The 18,619-nt window shown below is 38.9% G+C and overlaps 1 protein-coding gene across 1 annotated transcript; it reads left to right on the forward strand.

Moving 5' to 3' along the window:
• The first annotated feature begins 243 nt into the window (after window positions 1-243).
• LOC106882307 (NEDD8-conjugating enzyme Ubc12) lies at window positions 244-12,621 on the forward strand. The gene is made up of 5 exons (XM_014932937.3): window positions 244-436; window positions 6,804-6,898; window positions 8,133-8,275; window positions 10,541-10,604; window positions 12,313-12,621. Exons 1-5 carry the CDS (start codon window positions 331-333, stop codon window positions 12,451-12,453), a joined length of 549 nt encoding a protein of 182 aa, XP_014788423.1. The 5' UTR covers window positions 244-330; the 3' UTR covers window positions 12,454-12,621.
• Window positions 12,622-18,619: the final 5,998 nt, after the last annotated feature.

Below are 18,619 nucleotides of genomic sequence, written 5' to 3' on the forward strand. Positions count from 1 at the left end.
GATTACTAGAACAAGTAAAAAAACGCGTGAGTGTGTATAACTCAATCTCTATGTGTACAAATGTATGCACGTGTATATACACAGATACAAGCACATAAACCTATTTCGAAAATAATTAAAATAATTCACAAAAGAAAAAAAAATCACTACATGAATTAATCACTCCAACGAATATGTCTAACGCGCATACAACACACAATCTAATAGACATAGCTCATACGAAATAACTAAATACGCAACTAAACATCCGGTTGCCAACTCTACTTCCGTATAGTATGTCCATCTCTGATGAGAGAAGAAAAACACTTTGACAGACTCCTTTAGAAAAATATGATCAGATTATTCTCCCTCAAACAGAAGAAGGATGGAACCGATCCTGCCGACCGTGGGGGTAGTCAGAAGAAGGCATCGGCTGCCCAGTTGAGGATACAGAAAGGTTTTGTAGTGTGGTTTTTTTTTTTTTTTTTTGGCCACTAAGTGTGAAGTGTTGCTTGTGTATATTGTCACTTTATGTCCGTTTATTATATATATACATGTATATAAATATACATAGCCTATTTTTTTATGTATAAACATATATATTATAGTCAAACTCATACACACTCCTATAAATATATAAATATATATATATGTATGTATATAAGTACTTTGGTGTGTAATAATTTTTGAGTTCCTGGCGCAGTATGGTGTGTACACGGACACACACTCATGTATTTATTGTCCGTGTGTATATATATATATATATATATATATATATATATATATATATATATATATGTGTGTGTGTGTGTGTGTATACATAAATGTATAGTACATGTGTATATTTCGATAGATCTGTCTGTCCACCCAGCTATAACATATAAATATACACACACATACCAACATATATATATATATATAATCTTTTATCTTGTTTCTGTCATTCGACTGCGGCTATGCTGAGGCACCGCCTTGAAGAATTAAAAAGTCGGACGAATTGACCCTAGTACTTATCTATCCGTCTCTTTTATATATATATGAGGCGCCAGATTAAAGTTTCCTGCGCCTTGTCAGAGTACGCAGAACATGGAATATTCTGGTATATGTTCGGAGTGTCAGCTTGAATTCCCACTTCTCACTCGTAAATATTTTTACGGGTGCTGCAGTTCTTAAACTGGAACGAGTAAAAGCTGGCGCGTATGTGCGATGCTCAGTTTGTCTTATTCTTGCATGCGTAGCACAAATGTAAGAAGTATTAGCAGCAGGATACTCTTGCTGACGCTAACTCTTACCTGTTTTTCAAGTCAGGGATCTTTTATTTTACGCAGTTATGAAGGTGCGAAGTTACCGGACTATTATTTATTGAGAGGAGAAACAGACAACAACACCGCCCGTCGCACCGTACAAGCGATTGTAGATGTGAATGCACACAAGGAAACGGATGCGCCTGTAGTCCCTCCCCCCTCCGCCAATATATATATATATATATATATACACATAGATACATACACACACACACACACACACGATGGTCTTCATTCAGTTTTTGTCTTGATGTGTTTATGTCCCGATGACTTAACAGTTCAACAAAAATGAGTGATAGTACAAGTACCAGGCTTTTAAAAAAATAACTACTGAGATTGATTCATTTGACGAAACATTGTTCAAGGCAGTGCCCCAGTATGGCCAAATATATAAAAAAAAAAAGGGCATGTAGCTCTTCTACAAGAAACTTGTTCTGGTAGCATAAGCCCACCCCTTCAGGGTTCGTAGACTTGCAAGCTATATGACAACCTCACAAGTGCTGGTGGTACAAAAAAAAGCACCCAGTCAACACTTAACTGTTACGTGTTTAGTATTAGGAAGGGCATGATGCAGTCATTAGACCCCTCAGATCTTGTCAAACCATCCAACTCAGGCCAGCATGGAACGTAGAAGTTAAATGATGATGATGATACACATTCTTATCTGTATACATATTGGTGGTGGAGGCGCAATGGCCCAGTGGTTAGGGCAGCAGACTCGCGGTTTCAATTCCCAGACCAGGCGTTGTGAGTTTATTGAGCGAAAACACCTAAAGCTCCACGAGGCTCCGGCAGGGGATGGTGGCGAACCCTGCTGTACTCTTCCACCACAACTTTCTCTCACTCTTACTTCCTGTTTCTGTTGTGCCTGTAATTCAAAGGGTCAGCCTTGTCACACTCTGTGTCACGCTGAATATCCCCGAGAACTACGTTAAGGGCACACGTGTCTGTGGAGTACTCAGCCACTTGCACGTTAATTTCACGAGCTGGCTGTTCCGTTGATCAGATCAACTGGAACCCTCGACGTCGTAAGCAACGGAGTGCCAACAACATTAGTGGTACAAAAGTATCACAGATGATAAAGAACCCTGGAGGTGCTATGCACCTGTAACCTGATATAAATGCCATTTGCAGATGCTTCTGATAAGAACCCAATCATCATTTTAGCATTTGCTTTCCATGCTGGCATGTGTGTTACACAATTTGACTGAGATTGGTAAGCTGGAGAGCTGCACCAAGATCCAGTCTGTTTTGGCTGGGTTTCTACAGCTGGATGTCCTTCCTAATGCCAACCATGCCAAGAGTGTAGTGGATGCCTCCTACGTGTCACCAGCACTGGCCACAGCGATGATTTCACATGGCTTGATGAGTCTTCTCAAGCACAGCAAATCACCAAAGGTCTTGTTCACTTGTCATCACCTCTGTGAGGTCCAACATTTGAAGATCATGCTTCCTTACCTCATCTCATGTCTTCCACAGGTTCCCGCCACAGTCAGAGATTGGCACTGCCTTACACAGCTGCCCTCATCCATACACATCACATGACCATACCAATAGAATTCAAAAATCTTTAGCTTTCACATTATTCTGTCAAAAGCATCATCATTTAACATCCATTTTCCATGCTGGCATGGATTGGACGGTTTGACTGAAAAATGGTAAGCTGGGGAGCTGCACTAGGTTCCAATCTGATTTGGCATGGTTTCTACAGCTGGATACCTTTCCTAATGCCAACCACTCCAAGAGTTCGGTGGGTGCTTTTTATGTGCCACCGGCACAGGTGCCAGTTACAGAACACCAGCATCAGCCACTGGCAGGTCTTCTCAAGCACAGTATGTTGCCAAGGGTCTCGGTCACTTATCACTGCCTCTGTGAGGCCCAAAGTTCAAAGGGTGCTTTTTACATGTCACTGGCACGGGTTGCACAAGAGTGAGGGGCAAGGCAGATGTAGTTCTGGGTGGAAAGTGAGAGATTTATAACTGAGGAAAGATAATATTGGTGGCTCAGAAGTGCAATCTATGTAAAATGTGCCATTCTTGTTATCCAGATTAAGCGCCAGACACTACAATAGCTTAGGGTTCAAAAGTTTACTGCTTTTCAATATCTTACTCAAAGACTTAAGGGACCTCCCTGGTGTGGATGTTGACATCTTCAAAAAATCACTGGACCCTCAACTCTCAGGAATACTACATGAAATTACTTTGTGGTGGAAGCACAACTATAAAGATAACTTTAAAATATTACTCTAGGTGTTCACATTAAGGAGGGGAATGTAAAATTTCTTGTTAGTCAGACTGTCTCAGACAAAATGGAAAAGGCGTTTCCCCGTAAGATGGCTTGGGAGATGAACTGGAATGGCCACTCTGACTGACAGGGATCACACTTGCAGACAGTCACGAATAGCAGTGAGCAGGGATATGACCTGGGGTCCAAGGATGCTGGAGGTCTCCACTGCCACGGGCTCAACCATAAACCTGTTGGAGAGTAACTGATACCTTGATAGTTTTTTTTCCCTCATATATTTGTTCTTTTAATATAGTCAGAAGGTATAAGATGAATATACTTATTTCACTTGTTGATATCCATAAGATTATGATTATTTTACGGCCAACATAATGGAAAAAGAATGTGTGTATATATAGTTTTGACTTAGCAACGTTTACCAGAACAAAGACATTTGGGCTTTTTTAACTGACATTAACCCTTAAGCTTTTAAACCAGCCAAATCCAGCCCCAAATATTCTGTCAGTCCTTCTGCATTCTCCAAGGTGATGTGAAGCCTCTGGAGATCTTCCACCCTTAACATCCAGCCATCTGGTCATGACTTGAACTGGTAAACTGGAGTGCTGCACCAGGCTCCAGTCATCTGCAGCTGGATGCCCTTCCTAATAGTGACCGCTTTGCAGGATGTACTGGGTGCCTTTTACATGTCACCAGCACAAGTAACTTCTGCATGTCATCAGCACTGGCAACGACCATGATTAGCTTAGGTTGACATGTCTTCTCAAGCACAGCAAATTGCCAGAAGTCTCAGTCACTTGTCATCGTCTCCATGAGGCTCAACAACTGAAGATCATATTTCACATCTCATCCCGTGTCTTCTTGGGTCTACCTCTTCCACAGGTTTCCTTCACAATTACAAGTCAACACTTTACGCAGTTGTCCTTGTCCATATGCACATCACATCACCATATATTTGTGTTTGTGGATGATCATTTGTTGTTGGCACTCCGTCGCTTACGACTACGAGGGTTCCAGTTGATTCGATCAACGGAACAGCCTGCTCGTGAAATTAACGTGCAAGTGGCTGAGCACTCCACAGACACGTGTGCCCTTAACGTAGTTCTCGGGGATATTCAGCGTGACACAGTGTGACAAGGCTGGCCCCTTTGAATTACAGGCACAACAGAAACAGGAAGTAAGAGTGAGAGGAAGTTGTGGTGGAAGAGTACAGCTGGGTTCGCCACCATCCCCTGCCGGAGCCTCGTGGAGCTTTTAGGTGTTTTCGCTCAATAAACACTCACAACGCCCGGTCTGGGAATCGAAACCGCTATCCCATGACCGCGAGTCCGCTGCCCTAACCACATGGCCAGTACGCCTCCACTGAGAATATATATGTATGTGTATATCTGTGTGCATACACGGTGATTGTCAATTCTTTAGAATTAGTAAATGCTGTCATGAGATCTGGAATGACTTGCAAGTTTAGCTTTAGAGAAACGGACTCTACTGCAGATACCACAAACATTGTCAGGCAGAGAAGTGTTTGGGATTGAGGTCAAGTGCTAGTTTCTCTATGGATTGCACAATTTTTTTTGTTGCAAATGGCTTAACATGTACATGCAGAAGCAGAGGGGGGTGGGGGAGGAGTTGAAAACTAAACCAGAAGCTTTGTTACAGATGGACTGATTCGACCAATGATTTAATAGCAATTTTACTTGTGTCAACATGGAGCTATGGCCATTCTGGGGCACTACCTTTTAATCAAACAAATTACTCCCAGTACTTGTTTTTATAAAATTCTTGTACTTTTTTGTCAGTCTCTACTGCAGAACTGTTAAGTTACGGATACCTAAACAAACCAATTCCTGTTGTTAATTATATATAAAACCTGTTGTCAATTATATATAAAAGGTTTATTAAAAAAAACACCTAATTAATCAATAATGTATTCACCCTTGTTGTTTACAACTTCTTCCCAACGTTCAACAACATTTTCAATACCTCGTTGGTAGAAATCACCCGATTTCTACTAAAAAAATTGATCCAACCAAGCTCTCAATTCTGCATCAGTATTGAACGAAACTCAGCGCATAGCCTTTGAAAGAGATCGAAAGAGGTGGTAAGCTGTTAGTACCAAATCAAGAGAGTACGGCGGGTGTGGCAGCACTTCCCAGCCATGCATTTGAATGGCTTCCTTGGTCATATTGGCGATATGAGGGCGGGAGTTGTCGTGCAGCAGAAGAACTCCAATGCTACCGATTAGGTCTTTTCTCTTGAATAGCTGTGTTGAATTGAGGCATATCAACAAGTATTGCTTTGAGCATGTTGCTCTTAATCGGTTTTTTTATTTCACTTTCTCTGTATGTTTGATTGTTCTTTTTTAAAAATATTACTCGTTTGCTTGTTTATATGTTTAAAATTTACCTGAAGTTAGTGGATTTTTGCTATGACATGATTTAAGAATACATTGATAAAATGCTACCGAAACGGGTGTAGTAAATTTTGATGCCCACTTGTGTTCTTTTATATATATAGTACATATATATACACACACACACACACACACACACACACACACACACACACACACATGTGGCAGTGCCATGTAAAAGCACCTATGCCATACCATGTGAAAAAGCATCTGTGTGGTACCATGTGAAAAAACATCTGTGTGGTACCATGTGAAAAAGCGTCTGTGTGGTACCATGTGAAAAAGCGTCTGTGTGATACCATGTGAAAAAGCGTCTGTGTGGTACCATGTGAATAAACATCTGTGTGGTACCATGTGAAAAAGCGTCTGTGTGGTACCATGTGAATAAACATCTGTGTGGTACCATGCAAAAGTACCTGTATGCCGCCACATAAAAGCACCCATGTGGTGTCGCATGAAAGTACCCAGCACACTCTGTAAAGTGGTTGGTGTTAGGAAGAGCATCCAGCCATAGAAACCATGCCAAAGCAGACTGGAACCTGGTGAGGCTCTGCCAGCTCTGGTCCAACCATCCAACCTATGCCAACATGGACAACGGAAGTTAAATGATGTTGATGATACATCTTCACACACACACACACACACACACACATACATATTATAGGCTTGCACAGTTTTCCTCTCCCAACTCCACTCACAAGGCATCAGTCGACCTGGGGCTGTAGCGGAAGACACTTTACTCAAGTTAGTGCCATACGGTAGGATTGAACCCGAAACCATGTGGTTTGCAAAGCAAGCTTCTTAACCTCACAGCCATGCCTATGTCTGTGTATTAATATTTGTCATTTTCTTTTCTTTTCTTCCAGATATGAATGAATTAAATTTACCCAAAACTTGCCAAGTTAACTTTCCTGATCCCGATGATCTTTTAAATTTCAAATTAGTGATTTGTCCAGATGAGGTGAGTTTTATATATTCTTTGATCTGTTTCAGTCATTTTGACTGTGGCCATGCTGGAGCACCACCTCAAAGCAGGGGGGTTTTTTTTTAGTCAATGAAATCAACCCCAGGACTTATTCTTTGTGAGCCTAATACTTATCCCATCGGTCAGTTTTGCCAAACTGTTAAGTTATGTGGACATAAGCACACGAGCATCAACTGTTAAGTGATGGTGGGGACACAAACAGAGACACACACATTTTCTATGGGGAGCATGTCCTTGCTTACCCCCAACCTCAGTTTCTAGACATGAGTGGTCCAAAGACCAAGGCCTCTACCGCGATTTTTAAGAAATGTGATGGAAGACTAGCTCAGGAAGGCAGGGATGCTACTCCCTGAGACCCCTTTCGGAGCTCCCCTTTATCTCTCAAATTTCCTCCGATCTTGGCCCCTTCAACCTGGCCCTTTTATCTCCAAATCTCTGAAGGCTGAAACATTTATCTAAATTCTGCCTCCTAAGAACTGTTATGCCCTTTCCTTGTTCCTCCTGCTTAGCCCCTAATATTTCGACTACTCTTGACCATGATTCCTTCTGTTTGGCCCATTTATCTCTCTAAATTCTGACCCTTAATATCTATGCCTCACCATTATCTCTAAATCTTTTTTAAATTAGATCCTATTTCTTAATAATCAATTGGGTCTCTTTATCCCTCTTAATCCCTTAAGCCTGACTTAGCCCATTTATATTCAAATACTTCTGGCCCCCAATAACTGCTATGCCTTTTTCTTGTTCCTTCCACCTGACACCCTAATATTTCAACTATACCTTCCCATGATTCCTTCCATCTGGTCTATTACCTCTGTACATTCTTCTCACCCCTAATATCTCTATACTTCACCATAATTCTTTCATTCTGGACCCATTATGTAACCCTTTCTAACTCCGACCCTATTTTCCTTATCCCAGCCCATTTATACCCAAATTTTTCTGACCCCGTAATATCTCTATACCTCACTCTCATTCTTTCCATCTAACCTCTTTCTCTAAATCTTTCTAAATCGAACCCTATTTCCTGATAATCAACTGGCTCTCTTTATCCCTCTCAAACCTGACCAAGCCCATTTATATCCAAATTCGTCTGACCCCTAATATCTCCGCTATTCCTTTCCCTCTCATTCCCTTCCCCTCTCTCCAGTTCCCTATGTCTTTCTAAATCTTTCTCATTGACTTTTCTTTCCTTGGATTTCTGTCACAGGGTTTCTACCGAGGTGGAAGGTTCATGTTTAGTTTCAAAGTCGGCCCTGGCTACCCACATGACGCACCCAAGGTGAAATGCGAAACGATGGTTTACCACCCAAATATTGACCTGGAAGGGAACGTTTGCTTAAATATATTAAGGTAAGTTCCATCTCTCTCTCTCTCTCACATATCCTCACCACTCTGTCAACATCTTACCTCTGTCCTCTATACCAGTTGTGGACAAACTGCGGTCCCAGGAAATGCGGTGGCAGACAGGAACCACTCCCTGTGCAGGTAAAAAGACAAAAGCTTGCCTGATATCATGTACCTTGCCACAACTTCCTGCCCAAAACCATTCTTCTTCAGGGCACAGTTGAAAGAGGGCATGAGAGAGGCAGACAGAGAAAATCCCGCTGTAGAAACACTGCCAAAAATGTTTCTCCCAGCGTTCACTATTTTCCTCTCATTCTGGTCTCCTGTTTTCATTCAGTTTCTTTGTACGTCTCCACTGTCCTGTTTTTGTTCCCAACTTTGACCCTCCATAAATCCCAAATTTTATTTTAGAATTTATGGGAGCAACTGTCTTTCATCATCATCATCATCATCGTTTAATGTCCGCTTTCCATGCTAGCATGGGTTGGACGATTTGACTGAGGACTGGTGAAACCGGATGGCTACACCAGGCTCCAATCTGATTTGGCAGAGTTTCTACAGCTGGATGCCCTTCCTAACGCCAACCACTCTGAGAGTGTAGTGGGTGCTTTTACGTGTCACCCGCACGAAGGCCAGTCAGGCGGTACTGGAAACGGCCACGCTCGAAATGGTGTCCTTTATGTGCCACCCGCACGAAGGCCAGTCAGGCGGTACTGGCAAAAAATAAGGTTCCCATGCCGGGAATCGAACCCGGGCCACCTGGGTGAAAGCCAGGAGAAGACTCATATTATCGTTGAATGCTTGAAATGAGGAATAGATAGACAGCTGACAACTGATAAAGGGTCCTTCCTCTTGTGTTTACTTGTCCTGTTTTCCATTTTTTTTCTTGTTGTTTATATATTTAACTCGTTTATTTACGTATTTCATGTTATTTGCACCGTTGGTGACGTCCTGTACCCATACATGCATATATATATATATATATATATATATGCGAGTAAAAATAAATACAAAAAAAGGGGTTTTGTATGATTGTGTATAGAGGAATATATTATTTTGTTTAAAAGAGTTCCAACACTGTCTGTTTTCTATGTTTTATTTATATTCCTGCAAAACCAATGTGGGATATGGAATATACAATATATAATATAATACACAATATATAATATAAAATAAAAATGGATGGTACTATGAAATAAAGTACTATGAAATAAAGTATTGAATGTCTTATTGAATATATGGAATATGTCTTATTGAATAGATGAAATATTGAGTGTTCAATATAAAGGATTAAATATATAAAGGCGAATACCGGCCATGATGAAATACCACAAGGTATAGAAAATACGTATTCGCCTTTATATATTTAATCCTTTATATTGAACACTCAATATTTCATCTATTCAATAAGACATATTCCATATATTCAATAAGACATTCAATACTTTATTTCATAGTACCATCCATTTTTATTTTATATTATATATTGTATATTATATTATATATTGTATATTCCATATTCTATATCCCACATTGGTTTTGCAGGAATATAAATAAAACATAAAAAACAGACAGTTGTTGGAACTCTTTTAAACAAAATAATATATATCATCGTTTAGCGTCCGCTTTCCATGCTAGCATGGGTTGGACGATTTGACTGAGGACTGGTGCAACCGGATGGCAACACCAGGCTCCAATCTGATTTGGCAGAGTTTCTACAGCTGGATGCCCTTCCTAACGCCAACCACTCAGAGAGTGTAGTGGGTGCTTTTACGTGTCACCCGCACGAAAACGGCCACGCTCGAAATGGTGTCTTTTATGTGCCACCCGCACAAGCCAGTCCAGGAGCACTGGCAACGATCTCGCTCGAAAATCCTACGGGAGCCAGTCAGGCGGTACTGGCAACGGCCACGCTCAAAATGGTATATATATATATATATATATATATATATATATATATATATATATATATATATATATATATATATATATATATATATATATATATATACATATATATATATATATTTTTTTCCCTTGGTAAAAATAGACAGGGCACAGATGTGTGTCGATAAGCCAGCTGGAGGAGATGTTCTCCTGGGGCTAAAAGCAACAGTAACATCCACCCTTAGGGGTCAGCCACATTTAAATGGCAAATATACTTCACTATATATATATATATATATATATATATATATATATATATATATATAGATAGATATACACACACGCATTCAGTAATAACACTGTCTGTCTGTTTGTCTATTTCAGAGAAGATTGGAAACCTGTACTCACCATTAATTCTATAGTTTATGGTTTGCAGTATTTATTTTTGGTAAGTTTTGTCTCTTTATTCTCCCAGATATTATAATCCTCAAAACTATAGTCCGTGACATCTTCATCGGTACCACCATTTCACCATTTGTCATTATCATCATCCTCATCAGCATGGTCATCTTCATCATCACCACCACCATCGTCATTAACCACCGCCATCATCACCACGGCTACCAGTTGTCATGGTTATCATCCCCACCATCACCACCACTGTCATTGTCATCCTCATCACAGCTGCGCCCATCATCATAAATCAAACCTCAATAGATGAATATATATTTATTTGTTCTATCACCTAAATTACCTGCTCCTTAATTAGCATTTAAGTGGCTGAGTATTCCACAGACGCATTAAGTTAATTCTCAGTCAGAATCTTATAACTGCAGGTATGGCTTTGTGGTAAGTAGCTTGCTTCCCAATCACATGGTTTCGGGTTCAGTCCCACTGCGTGGCACCTTGGGCAAGTGTCTTCTACTATAGCCTCGGGCCAACCAAAGCCTTGTGAGTGGATTTGGTAGATAAAAACTGAAAGAAGCCCATCGTGTGTGTGTATATATATATATATATATATGTTGTTGGCACTCCGTTGCTTACGACGTCAAGGGTTCCACTTGATCAGATCAACGGAACAGCCTGCTCGTGAAATTAACGTGCAAGTGGCATAGCACCTCACAGACATGTGTACCCTAAACGTAATTCTCGGGGATATTCAGCGTGACACAGTGTGACAAGGCTGACCCTTTGAAATACAGGCACAACAGAAACAGGAAGTAAGAGTGAGAGAAAGTTGTGGTGGAAGAGTACAGCAGGGTTCGCCACCATCCCCTGCCGGAGCCTCGTGGAGCTTTAGGTGTTTTCGCTCAATAAACACTCACAACGCCCGGTCTGGGAATTGAAACCACGATCCTATGACCGCGAGTCTGCTGCCCTAACCACTGGGCCATTGCGCCTCCACATATATGTGTCTGTGTTTGTCCCCTCACTATCGCTTGACAAATGATACTGGTGTGTTTACATCCCTGTAACTTAGCAATTCGGCAAAAGAGACCGATAGAATAAGTACCGGGCTTACAAAGAATAAGTCCTGGGGTCGATTTGTTTGGCTAAAATTCTTCATGGCAGTGCTCCAGCATGGCCGCATGTTAGCATTGATAGAAAGCATGATCCCCCCCCCCTTCCCTTACATCCCTTAATACATTTTGAAAAGTTCCAATGTGTGCATGTCTCTTTCTCTTGTATTTACCGATCCCTATGGAGGCGCAATGGCCCAGTGGTTAGGGCAGCGGACTCGCGGTCATAGGATCGCGGTTTCGATTCCCAGACCGGGCGTTGTGAGTGTTTATTGAGCGAAAACACCTAAAGCTCCACGAGGCTCCAGCAGGGGATGGTGGCGAACCCTTCTGTACTCTTTCTCTCACTCTTACTTCCTGTTTCTGTTGTGCCTGTAATTCAAAGGGTCAGCCTTGTCACACTCTGTGTCACGCTGAATATCCCCGAGAACTATGTTAAGGGTACACGTGTCTGTGGAGTGCTCAGCCACTTGCACGTTAATTTCACGAGCAGGCTGTTCCGTTGATCGGATCAACTGGAACCCTCGACGTCGTAAGCGACAGAGTGCTAACAACAACAACCGATCCCTAATTTCTCTTTGTCTGCTGTCAGATCTCTATTCTAATGTGACCCCTACTCCTTGCTATTTCTTTCAGGAACCAAATCCTGAAGACCCCTTAAACAAAGAAGCGGCTGAAGTATTACAGAACAACCGACGACTGTTTGAGCAGAATGTGTCGAAATCCATGCGTGGCGGCTACGTTGGTTCCACATACTTTGAGCGGTGTTTAAAGTAATAGTCTGTTTATGCACACATTATACATACATGCACATTATACACACATACACACACACATGCTGATACATACATGCAGACATGTAAATACATATGTATAGGTATACATGAGTGAATTAAGATATATATGCCTGTATATATATATATATATATATATATATATATATATATATATATATATATATAGTATGTGTCTACTTATATATGTAGTGTGTATGTATGTATATATGTGTGTGTGTATATATATATATATATATATATATATATATATATATATATATAAAAACATGCATATATAATGTAATGTATATCTTGTGTATACATATATGTGTGTGTGCGTGTGGATATATGTGTATATATATATATATGCATGCACCTGTATATATGTATATACATATATGCATATATATATATATATATATATGCATACACCTGTATATATGTATATACATATATGCATATGTATATATATATATATATATATATATATATGCATACACCTGTATATATGTATATACATATATGCATATATATATATATATATATATATATATATGCATACACCTGTATATATGTATATATATATATATATATATATATATATATGCATACACCTATATATATATATATATATATATATATATATATATGCATACACCTGTATATATGTATATACATATATGTATATATATATATATATGCATACACCTGTATATATGTATATACATATATGTATATACATATATGTATATACATATATGTATATATATATATGTATATATATATATATATATATATATATATATATATGCATACACCTGTATATATGTATATACATATATGTATATATATATATATATGCATACACCTGTATATATGTATATACATATATGTATATACATATATGTATATATATATATATATATATATATATACACATGTATATATATATATATATATATACACATGTATATATGTATATAAGTATATATATATGTGCATATACATATATCTTTCTCTGCCAGTTATTCTTATACACATACACGTGTTTTTGTGTGTGTGTGTGTGTGTGTATATATATATATGTATGTGTGTGTGTATATATATATATATATACATATATATATATATACATATACATACATATATATATACATATACATACGTGTGTGTGTGTGTGTGTCCAAGTCTGTTAGTTTCGCTTGTGCTTATATAAATATGTAATATGTATGTGTGTATGTACATATACATGCTTGTGCGTATGTGTGTGCGAATCTCGTGTTGTATATGTGTAAGTTTTACATTAAGCCTATCCGCTTTCTCTCCTTTTTATACATCCACACACACACACACACACATATGTCAAATGTATATTTTGATCTCTGTTTTTCTCTCCCTCATGTATGTACACATTTTTCACTCTGCAACTTCTTGTCTTTTTTTTACTTAATTTTCTCCTCACAAATCTCTTTCTTTTCTCATACATACATATATATATATAGATATAGGGCAGGGAATTGTTAATTAATTAATAAATTAATAATTAACAATTTTGCCAAGTAGTTCAGCATGCAAAAAAAACCTTCATCGGTAAAACATTTATAATTATAACCGTATAGGAATCAGCAGAAAATTGCTTCACGAACATACTGAAAATTTAGAAATAGCAGTTAAAACTACTAATTCTAACTACAATTAAGACTCCAACGAATAGCAATTAAGGGCATTACTATACATAGATGCCTCACGCTAGGAGGGACTTTTAAAGTCAAAACTACCATAATAAGCATATTTTACCGAATGCGAGGGAATGTAACTCTCTAAGCAAGCTTCTTAAAATCAGACTCAACTGTATATCATATGATTTCGTAATTAGTGCACAAAATGCACTCTTTTCTCTTCAGTACATAGGCGTAGGAGTGGCTGTGTGGTAAGTAGCTTGCTTACAAACCACATGGTTCCGGGTTCAGTCCCACTGCGTGGCACCTTGGGCAAGTGTCTTCTACTATAGCCTCGGGCCGACCAAAGCCTTTTGCGTGGATTTGGTAGACGGAAACTGAAAGAAGCCCGTCGTATATATGCATATATATGTGTGTGTGTGTGTCTGTGTTTGTCCTCCCAACATCGCTTGACAACCAATGCTGGTGTGTTTATGTCCCCGTAACTTAGCGGTTCGGCTAAAGAGGCCGATAGAATAAGTACTAGGCTAACAAAGAATAAGTCCTGGGGTCGATTTGCTCGACTAAAGGCGGTGCTCCAGCATGGCCGCAGTCAAATGACTGAAACAAGTAAAAGAGTAAAAGAGAGTATACCAGACGAACACCACATGTATCCAGCATAGTACATAGAAATTGCTTATACCTATGCTTGTACTGAAGAGAAAAGAGTGCATCTTGTGCACTAATTACGAAATCATATGAGATATACAGTTGTCTGATTTTAAGAAGCTCGCTTGGAGAGTTGCATTCCCTCGCATTTGGTAAAATGTGTTTTTATTATGGTAGTCTTGACTTTAAGAGTCCCTCCTAGTGTGAGGCATCTATGTATAGTAATGCCCTTAATATAAATAAATATATTTATAGGGAATAATTAATAAATTTTTCCCTTATGAGGTTTTTTTCATGCTAACTACTTGATAAATTCTTATAAAGATTTTATCCTATATTTAAATTGTATATATATATATATATATCATCATCGTTTAACGTCCGCTTTCCATGCTAGCATGGGTTGGACGATTTGACTGAGGACTGGTGAACCAGATGGCTACACTAGGCTCATATATATATATATATATATATATATATATATATATATATATATATATATATATATATATATATATATATATATATATATATATATATATATATATATATATACCTATCCCTCTATCTCTCTGGTGTGTGTGTATATATTATAGACACACATGTCTATAATATATATATATATATATATATATATATATACCTATCCCTATCCCTCTATCTCTCTGGTGTGTGTGTATATATTATAGACACACATGTCTATAATATATATATATATATATATATATATATATATATATACCTATCCCTCTATCTCTCTGGTGTGTGTGTATATATTATAGACACACATGTCTATAATATATATATATATATATATGTGTATATATATATATATATGTATGTATATTATGTGTATGTGAGTACGTGTGTGTGTGTACATGTATATTTTTACTCACAACACACTTCTGCTTTTCATTTCTCACAACTCTCTCTGTCCTTTTCTCCTTTCACTGTTCCTCCCACCTGTAAAGTCCTACCACCATCACCACTACACCCTCACACCAACAACACTACAACCACCACCCTCTAATTGTACTATAACTACTACTATCACCAACACCACAGGTGCTACAGGTACCACCACCGCCACCACTGCACAGCCATACTAGCACCCCAACTTACCACCATCACCACCACAAAAGCAATACCAACCATCTTAGTGCTCCCCGCTACAATGACCACTACCACCACCATTACGACCATGCTACGATCAACTTCACAACCGAGCAAACACCACCACCACTACTATACTGTGCCACAACCCATACCGCTGTTTCCTGGTCTGGTCTGGTCTGGTGTGGTTTTACGTGACCTTGACCAGTGATTTCAGATATTTAATGACCCTCCCTACTGTCTCTCCTCTCTCTGTCTCTCAGTACCACCTGTCAGGAATGTTTGTGTGTGCGTATATGCATGTAGTTTTCAGTGTTGCTTCTGTGTGTTGCTTGTGTGTGTGTGTGTGTATGGTTGAGAGTCCTGTTTGTTGTGTGTGGTCAAGTTTTGTGTGTGTGTGTGTGTGTGTGTGTGTTTGAGTGCAGCCTGTATGTATCTATGTATATATGTGTGTATATATGTGAGTGTTTTTGGATCAGGGTTGAAGTGTCCCAGTTTCTCTGTCCAAAGTCCCTGGATGTTGTTTATTGAGCAAAGTTAGTAATCATTTGTTGCATTGTCTTTGTGGGTCCCGTCTACTTATATACGTAACCAACCAATATCACTGTGCACTCCGTTGGTGACTACCACCTGTGTGTCTTGTCTGTTGCTGCGTCCAGTCCTGGCTATGTACATAATGGTGATTCTCTGTCTGTGCGTCTATGTTGTGTTGTCTTGAAGGGGTGAGTGTGCTTGTTAGAGTTTGGTTTGTGTTTGTCGATGTGCATACGTGGCTCCTATAGGTGCCATGCGTCACGTGTTTGTAAAGGGTGTGATAAGCATTCTAGATATATGTAGGTTTAAAATATAAATTTTAAAAATTTCAATGAAGAAATTTTAAATGAAAACACTAACACACACGCACGCGCACACACATACACATACATAAAAAAAAATTATAAAAATTATAAATATTTAAAAAAAAAATTATAAATTCAATTGAAAAATTCGAAAAATAAACATTTTGATGGAAAAATACATAAAAAAAACTTTTTTTTTTAAATTTAAAATAAAAAAATTGAAAAAAAATATTAAAGTTTTCTGTGTTATTGTTGCTTCAGATCTCACTATGATCAAATATGTTACAGATGTGACCATCCCATCCTATATTCAGACACAGTGTATCTAGGACTACATTATCTGATGTATAGTATACTAGTTAATATTAGTGGCTATAGTTTTTGTTGCAGTTTAGCCCCTGGTCAGTTAAGGATTCAGACAGAGCTATGATCAAAAATTTTTCAACTGTGACCATCCCATCTTTTATTCAGGCATCGTCTATCTAGGACTACATTATCCAATGTATAGTATATTAGTATTAGTGGCAATAGTTGTTGTTTAGCCTCAGGTCAGTCCTGATCCAGACAGACCTACGGTCAAATATATTCCAGTTCTAATCAGCTCGTCTTTTATTCAGATATAGTGTATCTAGGGTGGAGGCCCAGTGGTTAGGGCAGCGGACTCGCGGTCATAGGATCGCGGTTTCGATTCCCAGACTGGGCGTTGTGAGTGTTTATTGAGCGAAAACTCCTAAAGCTCCACAAGGCTCCAGCAGGGGATGGTGGCGAACCCTGCTGTACTCTTCCACCACAACTTTCTCTCACTCTTACTTCCTGTTTCTGTTGTGCCTGTAATTCAAAGGGTCAGCCTTGTCACACTCTGTGTCACGCTGAATCTCCCCGAGAACTATGTTAAGGGTACACGTGTCTGTGGAGTGCTCAGCCACTTGCACGTTAATTTCACGAGCAGGCTGTTCTGTTGATCGGATCAACTGGAACCCCCGACGTTGTAAGCGACGGAGTGCCAAAAACACAATTGTATGCAGGACTACATTATCTAATGTATAGTATTTAATATTAGTGGCCATAATTACTATTCAGCCTTGGGTCAGTCCTGATCCAACAGAAGTATGACCAGATATTCCAGCTATGACCATCATGTCTTTCATTCAGACACAGTGTATCTAGAACTCCATCATCTAATGTGCTATTCACTTTCCAAGACTATGGAATGTAATTTGAGGGAGATTTGACTGCTAATTCTAGCTGCTAAAGAGACCAGCTTTAAGTATTTGTCAGGAACCTATTCTCTGCTAGGAGTAAATTGCAAGATGTGTCTTCACATCTGGTGGTGAGGGGCAAACACACACTAATGTGTGTGTATATATATATACATATAATGGGCGTCTTTCAGTTTTTAATTTTACATCAATTCTTCTATGTCAGCATGGGTTAGATAAATTACTGAGCTGTAGTTTTACAGCTGGATTCCTTACTGTTGCTAATTCTTACCCAGGCTGCCATGTATTCATGGAAGATTGCAGATGCACTACACTTTGCATGACATTGAAGGTTGCTTTAAATTAGTGCCAAGTCAAGAACAGGTATGTATAAGGAAACACATATATGTGTTATATGGCAGAAACGTTAGCACGCCGGGCGAAATGCTTAGCGGTATTTCGTCTGCCGCTACGTTCTGAGTTCAAATTCCGCCGAAGTCGACTTTGCCTTTCATCCTTTCGGGGTCGATTAAATAAGTACCAATTACGCACTGGGGTCGATGAAATCGACTTAATCCGTTTGTTTGTCCCCTCTGTGTGTAGCCCCTTGTGGGTAGTAAAGAAATAACATATATGCTTGTGTGTGTCTAAATACATATATATATCGTCATCGTCGTCGTCATCGTTTA

This window comes from Octopus bimaculoides, chromosome 29 (assembly GCF_046866305.1).
Source record: "Octopus bimaculoides isolate indiv1 chromosome 29, ASM4686630v1, whole genome shotgun sequence".
Lineage (NCBI taxonomy): Eukaryota > Metazoa > Mollusca > Cephalopoda > Octopoda > Octopodidae > Octopus > Octopus bimaculoides.

Excerpts from the sequence above, each read along its gene's own strand:
- LOC106882307 (XM_014932937.3), top strand. The coding sequence starts at position 331 with ATGATCAGATTATTCTCCCTCAAACAGAAGAAGGATGGAACCGATCCT. Across the intron at positions 437-6,803 it reads CCAGTTGAGGATACAGAAAG|ATATGAATGAATTAAATTTA; the intron begins GTTTTGTAGTGT and ends CTTTTCTTCCAG. Across the intron at positions 6,899-8,132 it reads TAGTGATTTGTCCAGATGAG|GGTTTCTACCGAGGTGGAAG; the intron begins GTGAGTTTTATA and ends TTTCTGTCACAG.